General features: G+C 39.1%; 1 protein-coding gene across 1 annotated transcript; it reads right to left on the reverse strand.

Moving 5' to 3' along the window:
- Positions 1–9009: 9009 nt before the first annotated feature.
- On the reverse strand, positions 9010–17676 carry LOC121909889 (cadherin-related family member 5-like). The gene is made up of 3 exons (XM_042430723.1): positions 14976–17676; positions 13523–13569; positions 9010–10026 (listed from the first exon to the last, which is right to left on the reverse strand). Exons 1-3 carry the CDS (start codon positions 15501–15503, stop codon positions 9831–9833), a joined length of 771 nt encoding a protein of 256 aa, XP_042286657.1. The 5' UTR covers positions 15504–17676; the 3' UTR covers positions 9010–9830.
- Between the last annotated feature and the right edge of the window lie 964 nt (positions 17677–18640).

Here is an 18640-nt window from a genome sequence, read left to right on the forward strand (position 1 = left end):
GTTTAACTCCTGTGGTATGCTTCCGTCTACAGATGAAGACAGCTTTGCTTTTTTCAGCTCCTCAGGGTTTTCAAGTGTTGGCTGCTTGCTAAATGGTGTAATAATGACTCATCTGGCCCTAGCTGTTTAAGCCGCACAGAAAACTTTTTCAGTAGTTTTCTTTGTTGCCAGGTTCATGTAATCACTTGAAGCAATCTGTTGAAAACCTGAATATAGGCCCTCCATAAAATCCAACCTTCACAGAAGTATTTCTCAAGAGATTTTTACTGCTGCTGGGAGTGGTTTGTAAAGAGACACATGTATAGCTGCTGAGGAGATATTTTTAATTTCAACTGTTGAACTGAGTGCCCATAAAATGAAATGAACAAGTCAGCCCCTTTGTTATGAGCACAGCAGACTATATAGCTGGTTTGATATGCATTAGTTTGATAAAATAAGCATTTATATTTATGAATGCTTCTCATTCAGTAGCCTCATATATAAGGAAATTACTTCAAAGTGCCTGAGAATGCACAGGCCATGCGCTGTGTAGTCAAAAGGCCACTGATGTGGTAGCAATGAAAAATGTTTATTTCTGCAATGCTATTTTTAGGTTCTGTGTTCATATTTTCAGCCATCTCTGTAATATATCATGAGGTCTACAGTAACAATAAAGCAGTTCTCATCCACACTGAACATGGGATGGTTTTAATAAGATATATGAATATGGTTGTTCCGTGTGGTGGTTTTTTTCTTTTTCTTTTAGCTTCTTTTTTATTTATTACATACTCAGTCCACGCTCAGCAAAAGATGAATTGTAAATACCAACTGTTTTTGTAAATCTCAAATGAATCAGCATTTTATTTATTTAGTATATACAGTATGTATGTGTATATATATGTATTTTTTTATGAAATTACACATTATGTACACTTAAAGCTGAATTAATTGTTTTTTGACCACTTGGAGGCAGCAAAACAAGATGAAAAGAAAACATCTGACATATTATCAACCTATGAATTGTAATTATAAATAAATTATAATTGTAATGTTAGCAAACAAACTTTCACAGCCTATGCATCCAGCAGCATGGACCAACTAACCTGCAGCTAACCCCTCGTTCCGCCCACTCTCTGCAGTGTGTACAGCATTCCTATGCTGGAATATTATATAGCCTCAGATTTACTCTTATTAACAATTTAATTGAAGGATATGCACTGTGCAGGCACACATGGCATACTGACCCTCTTCAAAACAAGGCAATGTCAGATCAGGTAATAAAGCTGGATCCATTTTAAAGCCCTTATAATGTGAATTGTTATCATGCTTTAGTAGATCATATTCCCATATTCCTAAACAAAGTAACAATTCATTAAATCCCCATAAACCAAATGCCATACAGTGAACCTGTGAGTTTTGAAGTCTCTAGAGGGATCTGGGGTCCTCAGGTAGTTGCTTTCTTTGCCTGTTCCAGCAGACATTGAGCAGTATTATAATTAATTAGGACTCCATGACTCCATATAATTTGGTTTGTTTAGTTCTGGCCACCTGATGAATGTAAATCCCATTTACACTCTCTTTATAGCTCTGGTTTGGTCTCCACCACCTCCTGAGGGAAATATCTGGCTCTTTAAATGTTACATATTCCACTTCTTCACCAGTTAGTGGCCAACTTTGTCTGTCTGCTATTTGGTATCTGGTAGGCAGGGTACTGTGGGTTTATCTGAGCTTTTTTGCTGAAAACCAGCCTGCTGCTGCTGCTGGAAACAATGTTGATAGGCCCTGTAGAGCTGAGCGGAATTGCAGAGAGACATTTTCTGTGGGTTTGTCTCTATAAGCAATCCCTGTCACGTTACACAATGTCAATATAAAAATATTGATGTGTACCTCAGTTCTTAGATCCTTGCTCCTCTTCTTTAGTGCATTCTTAGAATAGAGTGGCAGCAATACTGAAAATTGCATGTGAAAAAGTGTGGAGGGAACTTTCATAAAGCCAGCACTGTGATCTTTTCATTTCATAGACTTCACTTTCTAACCAGCCTTTGATGTATTTTTTCAAAAATGTCATATGTCAATAACTGCTGTGGTTTAGGCCTTGTGCCTTTGATGAGCTGTCAGTACCTGCAGGCTACCAAACATATATTACCAGGTACTTGGAATGAAGCTTACGATTCATGTTTGCACTGAGTTTCATGTTTACATTTACAGTCTCTTGATGGAGTTAAATGCTTCAGGTTAAGCAAGGTATCAGCACTACGCAAACCTTGGATGAACTTGTCTTTCGAAGTTTGACTGAAAAAAAGTTCAATTTCCAACTTTATTGCAAGGCGTTCTTGTCTGCGAAGATTTGTGATGGAATTGCAGCAAAGATCAAATTCTTTCTGTTCTAAAAAATAATTGGTCCGTCCCTTTGAGACTGTTGTTTCTTGTGGTGACTGGCTCATTGTTTACAATAATTACCACACTATCAAAACCAATTTAAGAATATCACAGTGATGTGAAAATACTGGATTCAACACATTTATTTCGCTGAGAAATTAGTTTTAATGACATGAAAAAGCTAATAAAATAAACATTATTGTTCCAGTTGCAGACAAGGAGCCCATTCTGCTTGACTTTTCATTTTGGGTGCGCTGGGTAATTTCCATTTCCTGGCAAAACCTTTGTCTTAGAGTTCAACTCACAGGGCCAGTAAAGTAGGGTATAAACTGTGAATTGCTTATCTTAATTAACTCGACAATATATTTGCACTTAGGCATCTTTAATTTTCTTACAACTCCCCTGACTACTTTTACATTGTTGTACATAAACCTTTATTTAATGTTGTGATGCTCAGTGACTTCGAGACAAGGATTTTTTTCTATGGTATTGCAGTTAGTTTTTCCTACATTTCCCAAAATGTCATTCACACAACCCTCACAAGAAGGGGTATGTATTTCTTACAGCCAGTACATGCATGTGGAATAATAATATATATATGATACTGAGATGTTAGATGTCAGTTCAACAAAACAACACCAACAGACTGCTCTGCGCTCCTCGTATTAACAGTGCAGGGTAAGTGCAAAGATAATGTCTCAGACCAACAAGCTACAGATTCTAGCTTGTTACGTCCTTCATGAACAAGCACCTGTTGCAGCAGTTTGATATGCAGCATCCAACTCCTTTTTGTATAATCAAAACTCAGACGTGATATATACATTGCTAGAATCAACTTTGTAGTGATGGCACGATATTCAATGTCCTTTGAGGATAAACGCCCATGAGATTGTTTACATATTATATTAACAAATGTGCTCCTTAAAGCTTCAGATCTAATCATCAGATTTAACTTTTTCTTCAATATCAAAAGTAATCCAGGTGATTATTACATACATACAGAGTTGCATTTTGTGCATTGAAACTGAAACTTGAAATTCATTTAATTGCAGAATAAGACATTTATAGTTTGCATCAGACTATTTACCTTTTCTAGTAGTCATCAGCTGTGTCAACACCATTGCAGTGGATTGTATACACAGTTTTAGGCGCTACAAGCTTGTTTGTGTGTGTTGTGTGTCATCCTTTTTATCGCCTTTGAAGTTAGTTTTATGACTCCTATAGCATTGCTTTAAGCAGAACAAATAGGCTTCACTGAAGAATGGACAAGCATTTCTCTGGTGCAGTTGAACTGCAGCCTCAATAAACCTTTTAGAATCTCGTTACTTTGTTAGTGAGTATGTCTCTGCAGCATCACTACAGTTTCATTTCTTTTCAGAGCTTGGGGACCTCAGAGAAATCCCACTACAAAACTGTACCTACACTCTTAGAAGTAAGGGTTCCAAAAGGGTTCTTCTTGAAGGGCTGAGTTTCTACCCAGAACCATTTGCTTTTGAAAATCCCTTTTTTGATGAAAGCATTCTTCAAGGGTTCTTTGTAAGACTAAGGGTTCCAGTAAGTACCCTTTTGATCCAAAGAACCATTTTTGGAAGAAAGAGTTCTTCAAGGATTGTTGAAAGCATGGGTATTAGAAGATCCTCACCCTTAAATATTAAAATGTTTACCCATGTTTCAAATAGTATTTTTAAATGTAGATGTATCTGGAATCCCCTTAATTAATTTTACTTGTGTTCTGCCATAGTCTTTCTTTACTATTATTTCATGCCATACAATAGTTAATTGTGTACCCGTATTGAACAGACACTATGTTGGTTAGTCCCTCTAATGTGAGATACGCTGTGTATAGGTGTTGTAGACTGTGTGGTGTTGAGAGACCATAGAGACAAGGGTTGAGTTTAGGGGCATTTGTCTGTTGAAGATCTTTTGGTCTTTGAAGTTTTTTGATAATTGCTAATTCATGATGTACAACACTTAACTGGTGCTTTTGTAAAGAGTGGCTAAGAATACAGTGCATATGTATAATGTAGCTACATGAAATGCTCTCTGGTGGGAAGATCATGTCTTGAACCCTGGGGTTTAGTGTGTGGGGCCTGGGAGATGGCTGCCCTGTTGGGATTAGTATGTGGGAGCTGAGAGCTTGTTTCCCTACGGATTGCACCACATGGTCTGCCCTTCTCTACAAAACAGGTGTGACATATCAGTAGTGATTACTGTTCACACATTGTGTGATCACCTGTGTATGAATTGATACTAGAAGCTGGATTGAAGTGACAGAAGATCATAAACTTCAGAGAATCAAGGTAAGCTAAATCTAATATCTTATTTCGGCAAGCTTGACTGAAGCTTGACTTTTATGTGAAAACTTTGTGGGGTTCCCTCACTTCCACCTGATTGTGTGCCAGTGGAGGCTCTTAGTATAGGAGTTGGAGGACAGAGATTTTTAAATTAATTTTTTCTCATTAAAAATTGTTCAGATGTTTTCACAATGTCAACATTCAATAATTTTTTGCCTGATCTGTAGAATACAATATGGTTCTTCACAGAACCCTCAGAAGACAAGAGGGTTCTAGGTGAAACCCTTGAAATATAAAAGGGTTCTTGGTGGAATTCCCTGTGTAGGTTCTAGATGAAACTCTTGAAATATGAAAGGGTTCTCAATGGACCTCACTGTGTGGTTTCTAGATGAAACCCTTGAAATATAAAAGGGTTCTTGGTGGAACTCCCTGGGTGGGTTCTAGATGAAACCTTTAGAAGGTGAAAAGGCTCTGGATAGAACCCCTAGTGAGTGTTCTGGGTGAAACCATTACACCATGGAAGGGTTCTCTGTGGAACCTCTCATAGGAGGTTGTGAGTGGAACCTTTCACAGACGGTTCTAGGTGTAAGCCTTTATGTTGGATTCTAGGTAGAACCTTCTGAAAGGGTTCCAGGTGGAACCTTTATAAAAGGTTCTACCAGGAACCAAAAAGGGTTGTCCTATGGGGACAAGCCGAAGAACCCAATATGGTTCTACTCAGCACCTTTATTTCTAAGAGTGTACTGAGCTCACTCCTTTTGTGCTGGAAGGCAGTCTCAGGTGCCGACTGTGTGATGAGATGCTGTCTTAAATCAGGGGCTAATTACACACAGATTGCAAGCTCAAATTCAGTGAAAGGCACAGTGCGAATTTGCCCCTGCTTTCACCCATGCAAATCAAGCCTCATATGTTATGAAAGTGGCGCAGTGCTGTGTGCTATCCACATGTTGTATCTGCCTTTCCAGGTCAACAGGACTGCAGTGCAGGGAAATAAGAATACCAAATTAGGTGGAGAACAAAAGAAAAATAAACATATGGGCTGAATCTTTCAAGCAGGTGGCACTTCTGGACACACCCCAAGTAGTGATGTCATGTCACAGTAGGCGTTTCAATGACTGACAGCATGGAAAACATCTGCTTTGAACTCACTGATTGCATCTATTACAGTGAGAATTCACAGGAACACTGGGACTTTCTCAATAAAGAGTGAACCAAACTTCGATCATGCGTTCAAACAAGTGATGTGCAGTCAGGGCTGGCAGGGAAGGCAGTCCCTCACCTAGGCTAAAGAGAAATTAGAGATTAGATTAGAGATTACATGATAGTTGTATCTATTGATCATTATTTCATAATTTGTCTCAGTAGTTGTTTTAAAAGTATAGTATTGTAATAAACGTTAATTATTAAAGATTTTTAGGCAGCGTAAAGCTGCCACCACCTTTGTTAACCTGGTCTGGTCCAGTGTCAGAAACAAGAGAATAAAATAATAGCCTTTATTAAGAAATGTCAATTCATTAAAGACACCCCAGTAAAAAGTCCCCAAAAAGGTCAACTACAATAAGCAAAGGCAGCTGCCCTACAACCCTGCAACACAACACTACAAGTGAATTACGGTAAATTTTACACACAACCTGGAAGAAACAATACACACAGTATAAGGCGCACGGCAAACAGTACTCTGCACACTAATGTAATGTACCAAAATGCACATCAACCAATAAGGACCACTCCAAACTGTAGACAGGTCAAAACCCTTTCTACCAGTAGAGGAGAAGCAGAGGGCCCCCTTAGTCACAGTGTTGCCTTCCAGTGGGTCCTCTACAGGTTGTCAAATTATTAAAAGTCTAAGATAAATCTTGTATAGACAAAAACAAGAAAACTCTTAACAAGACAATATGTAAACATTAAACATTAACACTTATCTTGCCTGGTCTGGCAACAAGACACCCCCATGGGGTGCGAACATCAAGTCTCCTGTAGAACCAGGAAGCACTCACAAAACGATACCAAGGCAATGACGGCAGACGATCTGCTCGAGATGGCATGACGGCGTAGGGTGATGTGTGGAATCACGACGATAACAGCCCCGTGATGCACAGGCAAAAGGCACTTTCTAGTCCCCAGTCCCTTGCTACCTAAAAGAGGTGTCTAGCCTCCCCTCCTAACACAGGAACAGATACCCTGCTTTATTGTCTTCACTGTCGGCAACACTAAAAGTTGTGAACAGCACCCTCCCTGTTCTCCTCCCAGTACCACAGCCACAGCCATGGAACAAAGCAGTCTCACACGCTGTCCGGCTGTTCAATGCACACTTTTATCCCAATGTGATTCTCCCCACCCTCTTGGCACAGGTGAGTGTCATTAGTAATTAATTCTCAGTATGTGGGAATTCTTCCCTATGAGTGTCCACAGGGAGATAGAAACCCTCCCCCACATTTCTTCACTACAGTATGCTCCTTTTGCCACCTAAAGTCTAAAGTCTACTGTTACTGAATACTGAGGCAGAGGCTATCTGTGGCTCTGTCTGCACTAAGGCCAACATTTTTGCAGATTTGCACATGCATAGTTGGTTCTCACACTGTTGAATGATCCAGTTGAGGCAAGCTCCCAGTAACAGCGCCAGGCTTTGAAGCCAATTGATAGAGTCCAAATTGTGTAATTACAATGTCATGTGATGCTTTTGGGCCCAAAAAGACTTTTTCCAATAGACTTACATTGTGAAAGAGATGTCTGTAAATCAGCTGATACATTTTTTTGAGCGTCACAACCCCTGTGAAATGACTCGTTTCACTATCAGAATTTGATACATTCAGTCCTATCACATTTCAAAAGTCTAGAAGAGTCGCATGATTGAATTGTTTTATCCCCTAAACCAGAAGTTAGTGGTCTCTGCTGGAGGAAGTCTCTTGTGAGCATGCTCCATGGGCACATTGGGCCCATAGAGTGTGTGCAGTATGTTTTCAGGAAGTGTTTTTTTTGGCTTCATGTGACCCTGAGCAACTTTCATAGGAATGAAGAGGGCCCCACCTCCAACGCTGTATCCAGTTGTCTTTATATATCCATGAGTTCAGGCACAGACTGACCTTGCCTCAGCCCTACAGTCTATGGCTCTTCCATGCCACATGACATCCAGTCCTTCTCACTCTGGACTGTGCACTTTTCAGGTGAGTGCACATGTTGCCTGTTACAGACTTGAGTGTGTTTATTACAATCTGCCGGGGCATCATGAGTAAACTAACCAGTTAACTTGTTACATGTAGCGATGGCTATTAGGTTTTAAAGACCAGTAGTGTCTATTAAAAGAACATATTGACACCATCTACAGTTTTAAACTTTTTTTCAACAGTTGGACAGAATAATATAGCTTCCTTCCCTAGTTAGCTGCTAGCACTTAGCATAGACAGCTTAAGAGTGGCAGTCAGCATGGATAGTTTTTACTTAAAAAGATTGTCAACATTGTCTTATGAAGAAACATATGAAACTGAAGAATAAACCTAACAAGGAAGACTTTTACAACAAAATCACCAACATCTTTGTCCAGAGGGATAGGTGCATGGACTTTGTCTACAAATAAAGTAAGTGCCCCCTTGATTGGTTATTTATTGGTTTATTTTTTACTTTCTCAACCCTTTTATTGGCTTTGTGTGTGTTGTCTAATGTTAGGCTACTGTGTGCTGACAGCAAGATTTCTCTCTTTTTTCTTAATCCCGGTGGTTATTGGTGCGCTTTTGTGCACTGTGTAGTAGTGAATACGTTTTTTTTTCTACTTATGGTGCGCTGAAACCAAACTCTCTCTCTCTCTCTCTTTGTCTGCCTTTATTGTGTTGTATAAGTCTACAATGTGTTAACACATTGTAAGCTATATGTGTCCATTGATTAGATTTGATTGTGCATTATCTCCACATCTGACTGACTTTGCAGTAGGCCCCAGGCATAATTTATTGATTTATAGTTTAACTAATTTTATCTATACATTTGTAATATGAAGTCAGGCTGCTGCGTAAATTGAATGTAGACGTATGCCACATTGATAGGTCACTGCCTACCCAGGCAAAGATTTCACCCCATGTTACTGGTTCAAACTTGTTGCAAGTTTTTGCTAGTTGAACTAAGGAATCCAAACTTGTAAGAACAGGAGGATGTAGTCTGCTCCATCGGAAATTCAGACAACAGCGTTTTTGCTGACATCATCAACTAAGCTGGGCTCTGGTGATTACACTTGAATACAACTGTACATCTGTTATACTCACTGTAATATATATATATATATATTTAAATAATAAAAATATCTCATATCAAACACAATACCTCTGTTTTCATTTATATGTATTTATTAACTCTTTTCAAAGTGTTGGAAGATTTGTATATACTTACAGTTCATAGTTCCAAAACTATTCAGAGGCAGTACTGTTGTACAACTGCCCAATAAAAACATGAAACTTGACTTTCATCTTCAGCAAAACCAGTTTGGCAGCAACAAGTTAGTTTAAAACTTTGAGACTTAAATTTATTCAAAAACAATTATATCTAAATTTTGAAACAAAACACTACTGACATATCAGAGCCACAGGTAAATTACCAAAAGGCTTACCAGAAGGGGTCAAAACTCCAGGGTCTCCTTGTATCGATGTAGGTTTCAGGTCTGTGTATCAATATGTTTTAACCAGAATGTATCTGTGTGTCAGATATCATAACAAGAGCGATAGGATGATAGAGATAGGGTGAGGAGTGTGACCATGAATTAGTGGCAATTAGGTTTTCCTTCTGTGCATTTCAGATCTTGGGACCATGAAGAACTCTATTCCATAGAACAGGCAGACTTTTATTGTATTGACAGCTTGTGGACATAATTTACATATTCAGCTCCAGTTGGGGAGTTGTTCACTTTTTATGACCAACTTTTTTTTTTCTTAGTAGTTTTACACCGTTCATACAGAAAGACACAAGTACATTTTAACACAACTGACTGACAAATAATTGCAGGAACAGAAAAACAAATTCAGGAAAACATGTTTTAAAAAAAGAATAAAAACACATCTAATTCATCCACCCACACACTGCAATCCTGCCACTTTGCAATCCATGGAGACTTAACAGTTATATATACCTCAATAGTCACTTTTAAATACATTTTAACTGAATCTATGTACATACTGTTCGGGTCAAATATGACCCATTTTAACCGCATGATTTGGTGGATCTGTTATTCCGAGATGACAGGAGATAGTGAGATGAAGAGAAAGTATTAGAAGAGGAGAACAACATAGAGAATATGGAGGAAAGGTCCTTGTAACTTCTCTCATGCACAGGCAACACCACCTTCCCCACACAGCAGCTGCAGCAGCACAGTAGTCCCAGTCTTGCCCTGATCAATCTGCAGTCCCACAGTCAGTTTCCAAAAGGGGCCAAAAGAAGGGGACAAAAAAAAGGACTGTAAAAGTAATTAAAAATTAGAAATTTGCAAACCAATTTGTTTTTTTGTTTTATAACTAATACATTCAATGCAGATTTCACTGTGTACAATTGACAGAAAAGGAAGGCATGTGGATTACAGGCAGTGTTGATTGATGGTTTTAATGGTTATAATGAAACTTACCATTTAAAAATGTTGTTGCATCCTTCACTTTCAATACAATTCATAGAAATAATTATGACTGATTGTCCTGTTTTAGATAACATGAGATCATAATATAGTGTGATGGTGAATGTATTTTCTTTGTAAGCAAATAGTGTCACATTGCTTTCTGAAACATTAATAAATCACCAATTTATTAATGACTGATAAGATATCTGTGGATGCAAAATGCATTTGGTGTTCAAAATTTGGTATAAAGACTAATTATAAAGGGATACTTGAGCCAGGTCAAAATTAATCCACTCCATACTGTGAAGGGTCAGAGTATGAACAGTATGTAAGGGATAAATGTTCTCCAGTTTTCTTTCTTCTGTTCTGTGGAATAGAAGTGGAGCAGCTGTCTAAATATCAGCTCTTGTCTCGTCCTTAAGAACCTTGACAGATGCAACTGACATTTCTAAAACTAAGATTGTGAAAAGAGGACACCAATTGTTTAGTATATATACCATAGACTGTATAAAAATAATGGAGTTAGCCACCGTGACGCCACCCATTGGTTTGTGGATTCACGTTTTGAAGCCTAGAGTTTGGCATTTTTACTGTTGCCATCGTGGATATTTGCAGCCAAAAGTGATGAGAGGTGACCATATTTGGATGAGAAGTTGGACCTGACCCTAACACCAGTAGCTAGCTTGACTAGCATGGTGCATCTACAGTCCATGGTTAACTGTGATAATGCTAATGCCAATGCTAATTTTCACTAGCGAAAAATGAGCTTAAAACCATTAAAACAAAATGTACTTACTGGAAAAACTGAACATCTGACTCCTTAGAGAGTCTTTTAGTACAACCAAATGCTGAACAAGACATTTTTTGGTGAACAAAATGTTACTATTAACTTTCATGAACTAAAAACATATTGAAATAGTGATGGCTACGGCTACATCTATACTGTGAATCTGGGGCTACACCATGGTTACATTACCTAACCATCGTTGTCGCCATAGTAGGGACTTGTCGATCACAACGTAGCCACACCCTAAAACATACCCTGCTTTATCATCAACTTTAAATTAAATGGGGCCATAATTTACGAAATGAACATCATATTGTATTGAAGAAGACTTGAAACTAGCAATTGAGACCATAAACTCATTAAGAAAGTGTTTACTGAGTTAAACAAGTCAATTGAGAATGAGGGTCATTTTCTCATTTTCCCATTCAATTGGACCTCTTTTTGGAGCCAGTGTTGCCCCCTGATGGCCATTAGAGAGAATGAAGGTTTAAGGTACTTCCACATTGGCTTCACTTTTCAGACCCAGAACTACCCGCTTGATATATCCTGACAGATTAAGAAATGAATGATTTTGCAGCACAATGCTTGGTACACAAAAAATGTGTTGGCTCCCCAATAACATATGAAAATATAAGGTCACTTAACACCAAAAATAATGAACATCTGGACACTCATCTGGACAAAACATGTGGATAAACAGTACATGCAAATAGATATTTGATTACAAGGACTTGGGATAATCTTCCACCTAGTTGATAAATAGTATCTATGAATCATTTTCTACTGTATTAGTTGATGATTGTGAGTATACAAAGTTCAAGTAGTATTGTACTATACAGTCAGTGCATACTTTGATAAATCTAGTATACCTATACCCACTATACCTATTTATTCACACAATTTCTGTTGCATTTTCTGATAGATATGAGATGAATGAACTCAAAATTTCAACCATGGGATGCCAGTGGAACTCTTTAGGTTTGCATGGCAGTGTGTAATTGTAAATGAAACAAAAAGATGAAGTGGGTAAATTATATCATTTTACTTACTGGAAAGTCATAAGACCATTGTGCTTTATCATATCTGAGTTTGTCATTGAGAAAAATACATGGCTTTAATTCGCATAAGAATTTATTATGAAATATTGGTGTTATTAATATTATACCAATTTAACTACAATTTGCATAGTATTTCTACCATTTTCTTAAAATCAAATAAGCAATTATTGGTCCAAATGTACTCTGTGCATCTCTTTATGCAATGTGCCATTGAAAAATACATCAGTAAGCCTGCAGAGACACAATATTTTTTCAAAATTTCCACCCAGGGTACATTAATCCTTTCCTTAAACCGTTTTAATGCTCTAAGTATAAAAGACTAATGATATACTTCAAAATTAGGAACATTGAGTCCTCTTCTTTTTTTTTATCATACTGTAAAAATCATGTATCTAATTATTGGGTACTGTTCTGTCCAAATTAATTTTGAAAGTGCATTTTGTAATTTATCCCAAAGCCCACAATTAAGTCTAAATTCCTGAATACCTGAATTAATCATGAAACCAGATATTAAACTAAACTTGTTGAATGTTTTTCAAGGCAGTGGCCCATCATTACTGCAACTTCAAACTTGTTGGACAATTCAATTATTTCCCACTGGTTTTTATATTAAAACATATTTTATATTACATAAATATTCGCTTTGGAATAGCATTACCATAACAATAACGCCTGAGCTGGCACAATTTATTGCACTTTATCTAATGTTTATGTATTGTCCACTGTGGGTGATTCAGATTTTCCAAACTTATGAACTGGCAGACTACCACTAACATGCTTGGGATATGAGCTATTGTTTGCTACCATGTTCTTGCATCAGGATGCCCTTTTGTCTGCATACATTTTTTGTCTTTTTGAATCTGTCTTGTATTGAGCGTCAGTTGACCATGACTACTGTCCTGTCTTTTTGGATCTCTATGTCTGGTCTCACTGAAATATGTGTAATACTGCACATGATAAAAATAATTTCTTTTGAGGTGGAAGAAAACCTTCATCAAACAGTGGAGAACATGCAAGCTCCACACAAAAAGCCCCAGTCAGTCCTAGGGGCTCAAACCCAGGAGCTTGTTGAGGTGAGACAACATTAGCCAATGTGCCATGGGTTACAGCAGTGCCCTGTGCGATTTAGTTACGATTTACACTGGTACAATTGTAAAATGTAAGATTACTGATCAGAAATTGTCAGTTACTACAAGTACTTTCTCTTATTTGTCACTACCTTGCCAATTTCGTCATATCTTCACATTATCTTACACTTCAGCCAGTCAGACTGCTCCATGAGGGTCAAAAAAGCTTGTAAACCACACAAAACAACCACTGATATTTATCATTCACTAGCAAGGACCACACCATCAACGAGATGCGTTTGGATGACTTATTGAGGAAAACAATTAATGTGCATAGTTCTTTCAGTTGCTGACTGCATTGTGGGGAAGCTTACGGGGAATCCGCCGCAGCACCCGGGGAACAGCGGACCCCCTCAGGACCCTACAAAGGAGAGGAAGAATCATGAAGAAACAGGAAGAGAGAAATAGGGTGGGAGGGAGGGGCGTATAATACGAGAGCGGAAGAAGTTGAGAGGGTTAGGTGGTATTTATAGGAATGCTGGTAGTGGCGTAATTGAGGTGTGGTCCTGCTCCTGAAACTTCGCTGAATAGCTTCAATTCACTAGCAAGGACCACACCATCAATGAGATGCATTTGGATGATTTATTGAGGAAAACAATTGGTGTGCATAGTTCTTTCAGTTGTTGACTGTGTTGTGGGGAAGCTTACGGGGAATCCGCCGCAGCACCAGTGGACCCCCAAAAACCTCCAATTACTTAAGATAAGGTTGTGCCAATCTGAGATCTTTGAGATTTCGATGGGTGTAGCGATAATATGTTTGGGAGGAAAGATGGCCCATGAATTGTGTGAAGGCTGAAAGTAGCGGCTCTGGTCTTGAAGGAGTGTCTGTCGAAATGAATTGGAATTGCAAGTAATGCGTTGGTCTCGGAAGGATTAGCAGAGATTGACTTTGAATTAAATTTAAGTATGGCTGACCGGATTGATCTGTTTTGGTTTGATTTGAGTAGTCGGGTCAATTTTATTTAATTGGCACAAAATCACGAATAAGTTATCTTTTGGCGTGTTTCATATATAGCGGGTCAAGACCATACTCTTAATTTATAGAGACCCAACATTCCCCCATGAGCAAGCACTTAGCGATGGCGGTGAGGAAAAACTCCCCTTTAACGGGAAGAAACCTCGAACCAGGCTCTAGGTGGGCGGCCATCTGCTTTGACCGGGCTGGGTTGAGAGAGAGGGAAACGGTGTCATCCGAGAAATAAGGCAAGTCTGAAAAGCGGGAGTAGCAGCTTGGGTCGGAGTGAAGAGTTGAGGCAGTGAATTCGGAGCATATGAGCTAACCGAAGAATGTAAAAGAGAATGTGACTTCTAAATTACGAGCAACATGAGGAATGCAATATCTGGAGCATAGTGTGAATGCTGACTGACAGCAAGTCGGCAGTAAGAGGAAGGCGGTGAGGATTTTTAGCTCACTCTTGGTGTAAAAGTTCTATGAGGAGTGAATGAGAATGAGAATGGTTGGAGACCCGGCCTGGCTGTCCATTAGGAGATTAGAGAAGAAGTTGATGCCACTTGGGTAAACATGGATGGTATGTGTTTTGATGGCCATCACGGAAGGGCGTAGGTAATGAAACTGTCACGGTAATGAGATCAAACGTTGGGTGGGTTATGCTGTATATGTTGTGAAGCAATGACGCTGGATAGATCTCATGAACAACTGGATATGTTTTAGAGAATTTCATGCAACTGCGTGATCTTGGTTGGCCATTTGGAGGGGAATCATCATCTACCATGGAAACCCCCAAAAACTGGCAGAAATGACAGCACCTTTATAGAGCTGGTGTTGTCTGGGCGTTTCTGCTGTGGTTGCTGGGAGTGGGCAGCAGAGGGCACTGACAACCCGGTGCCAGACGCTCCGATTAAAGCTGGCTGCAGAGGTTGTTGGAAGTGGGCAGCAGGGGGCGCTGGCATCCAGGTGCCAGGTTCCCCTGATAAGGCTAGCTGTTGAGATTGCTGCATCTGAATGGCAGGGGGTGCTGGCATCCCGGTGCCAGATGCTCCGACTCGAGTTTGCTGCTGCGGTAACTGGAAGTAGGTGGCAGGGGGGCGCTGGCATCCTGGTGCCAGATGCTCCGACTCAAGTTTGCTGCTGCGGTAACTGGAAGTAGGCGGCAGTGGGGGCGCTGGCATCCCGGTGCCAGATGCGTATAACGATGGAAGTTGATTGATTGATTGATTGATTGGAAGTGACGCTAGAGTAGTTACATTACTAACTAGCAATCCGGTGCATGGAATGGCAGATGTTACCGAAGTGACATTTGAGTCAGTATTACTAACTTGCAACCCGGTGCACATAACAGCAAACGATACTAAAGTAAGGTTAGGTTAGTTGTATTAGTAACTTAAAACCTGGTGCACGTAACGATAGATGTAACTGATATTATGTAAGAGTAGTTATGATAGTATTTGGTAACCTGGTGCACGTAACAGCAGACGTTACTTAAGTGGCGTTAGATTAATTGTATTAGTAACTTGCGACCCGGTGCACGCAACGACAGACGTTACCGAAGTGACATTTGATTTTGTTGTATTATTAACTTGCAACCCGGTGCACATAACAATAGGTGTTACTGAAGTGACGTTAAATAAGTTGTATTAGTAGCTTGCAACCTGATGCATGTAACAGCAGACGTTACTGAAATGGCATTAGATGAGTTGTATTAGTAACTTGCAACAACAGACGTTACCGAAGTGACGTTTGATTTAGTATTAGCAACTTGCAACCCGGTGCACATAACAATATATGTTACCGATATAATGTTAGAGTAGCTGTAGTATTTGGCAATCCGGTGCACGTAACAGCAGACGTTACTGAACTGATGTTAGTTATGTTAGTAGTTTGCGGACCGGTGCAGGTAACAGCAGACGTTACTGAACTGATGTTAGTTACGTTAGTAGTTTGCGGACCGGTGCAGGTAACAGCAGACGTTACTGAAGTGATGTTTGATTTAGTTGTATTATTAACTTGCAACCCAGTGCACGAAATGATAGATGTTACTGATATGACGTTAAAGTAGTTATAATAGTATTTGGCAACCCGGTGCTCATAACAGCAGACGTTATTGAAGTGACGTTAGAATAGTTGTATTTGTAGCTTGCAACCTGATGCATGTAACAGCAGACGTTACTGAAATGGCATTAGATTAGTTGTATTAATAACTTGCAACGACAGACGTTACCAAAATTATGTTTGATTTAGTATTAGTAACTTGCAACCCAGTGCACATAACGATTTATGTTACTGATATAATGTTAGAGTAGTTCTAGTATTTGGCAATCCAGTGCACATAACAGCAGACGTTACCGAAGGGACGTTTGATTTAGTTGTATTATTATTAACTTGCAACCCAGTGGACGTAACGATAGATGTCACGGACATGATGTTATAGTAGTTATAGTAGTATTTGGCAACCCATGCATGTAACAGCAGACCATACTGAAGGGATGTTAGATTAGTTGTAGTGGTAACTTGCAACCCGGTGCATGTAATGATGGATGTCACTGATATAATGTTAGAGTAGTTGTAGTATTTGGTGACCCGGTGCACGTAATAGCAGACGTTACTGAAGTGACATTAGATTAATTGTATGGTAACTAGCCACCTGATACACATAACGATAGACCTTAATGAAGTGACATAAATTGGCAACTGGCTAACTGGTGCCAGTAATTATGAATTTTATTAAGTGACATTATAGTTTGATTTGTAACTTGTAAGCCAGTGCAAGTGACGACAGACGTTACTGAAACAACATTTGAGTAGTTATTATTAACTTGCAATCCGGTGTACATGGCAATAGAATTTACTGAATAACTGAACAATCTGGTAACTATGATGGAATTTGAGGCAGGTGATGAGAAGTTGAAGCCGCCTGCTCCCGCGGCTATGACTGTTGCGTCCACGGTTTTCGGCCCTCGTCGACGGAGGAGAGGACGCTTGAGGTCTGCCAGGAAGCGGAGGGTCACGTTAGGGGAGCATGAGTGGAGGTACCATGGCGCCGGTATTTGCACCGTTGAGCGCAGCAGCTCCACTTGGACACTCGGCTTTGGTCTGACTGCTGTGTCGTGGCTAGAGGAGAGTCGGTTTCAAACAAGTCTTCATCCGAATCGGACGTGTTGATCCGCAGTTCGTGATCCATGGTGAGTTGACTTTTTGAATCGAAATTCCGACATCTGAAACTGAGACATAACAGCTAATGTCTGGTGGTAGTTTGAGCTTGTTTCTGAGAATTGGACTGAGACTGCATGTACATGAAGCGCAGAATACGAGAGCGGAAGAATCGGAGAGGGTTAGGTGTTATTTATAGGATTGCCGGTAGTGGCGTAATTGAGGTGTGGTCCTGCTCCTGAAACTTCGCTGAATAGCTTCAATTAATATTTGTTCATCTCACTCGATATTCAGAAAATTAACTTGACAATATGTGTAAGAAAAGTGGAAATGAGGAACCACAGGACGGTGTGGCAGTGCAACAACTCCCCTATTACATACACACACACGTCAAGTCAATTTTACTTATATAGCACCAAATCACAACAAAATCACTTCACATAGATAAGGTCACAAATGACTGCCTATAAAAATTGTCATTTTTCTTTGCTATATATCTTTTACACCATAATTGCATCAGATGTAGGTATTATGGTCATTATTTGAAATAATTCATATATAAATTATTTCCATGAACAGTGAAATCTGACTACTATAAAATGATCAGATCTGAAAGTGAGAGTATTGAGAGACAGTCTGATCTTCAGGCAGTCCAGTGGCTCAATAAATCTAATATCAAACTTCCATTATTCTAATTTAATAGCCTATCTGAATGAGACCTCAGGATATTCCACGATTTTTAATAACTGCAGAGATTAAGAGTGATTTTAATGCTCTTTGAATTTTCCATAAGTATGCTGTACCGAGTGAAAATTAAATGGATACTTTACAAATGTTCAGTCTGAATCATATTGTTCTAATGGAGAGAGGACATGAAAATCCAAATTTAAATTAATTTACTATGACCTATATATCGAGAGCTCCTAACCATCACCACTCTCATCTCACTGTTGCTTTTCACATCAGATGGCAGAGATTTATTTTAAAATATTTTCTCATTTTTGTAGGTTCTTTACTCTTCCTGTGTGAAAAATAGTGGACAAAAAAAAAAAAAATGCCCTTATACAGTTGTACAAGTGGTGTTATGTATAATATTCCGGCCATCACATTTTCCCATGGGAACAGCACATACATATATGTCTGTCTCTAGACTAAACAAGTGAAAGGCCATTATTCATCTGGAAACATTTCTTAGATTTTTTGGTAGACCACATCATTCTTCAAATGAATGCTATGGAGGAACACCACAATAACTCACTTGTCCAGAGTACTGAAGCAAAGTAACTTATTAAATATTGGTACAGTAACAACCATTCCTGAAGAG

The sequence above is a fragment of the Thunnus maccoyii genome, chromosome 13 (genome assembly GCF_910596095.1).
Source record: "Thunnus maccoyii chromosome 13, fThuMac1.1, whole genome shotgun sequence".
In the NCBI taxonomy this organism is placed as follows: domain Eukaryota; kingdom Metazoa; phylum Chordata; class Actinopteri; order Scombriformes; family Scombridae; genus Thunnus; species Thunnus maccoyii.

Coding starts and splice junctions, on each gene's coding strand:
- LOC121909889 (XM_042430723.1), bottom strand. CDS start 15,503: ATGTGCACCGGGTTGCAAGTTAGTAATACTGACTCAAATGTCACTTCG. Junction 13,570..14,975: donor ACAACACCAGCTCTATAAAG/GTGCTGTCATTT, acceptor TCTCCTTTGTAG/GGTCCTGAGGGGGTCCGCTG. Junction 10,027..13,522: donor GGTGCTGCGGCGGATTCCCC/GTAAGCTTCCCC, acceptor GTGGGACTGCAG/ATTGATCAGGGCAAGACTGG.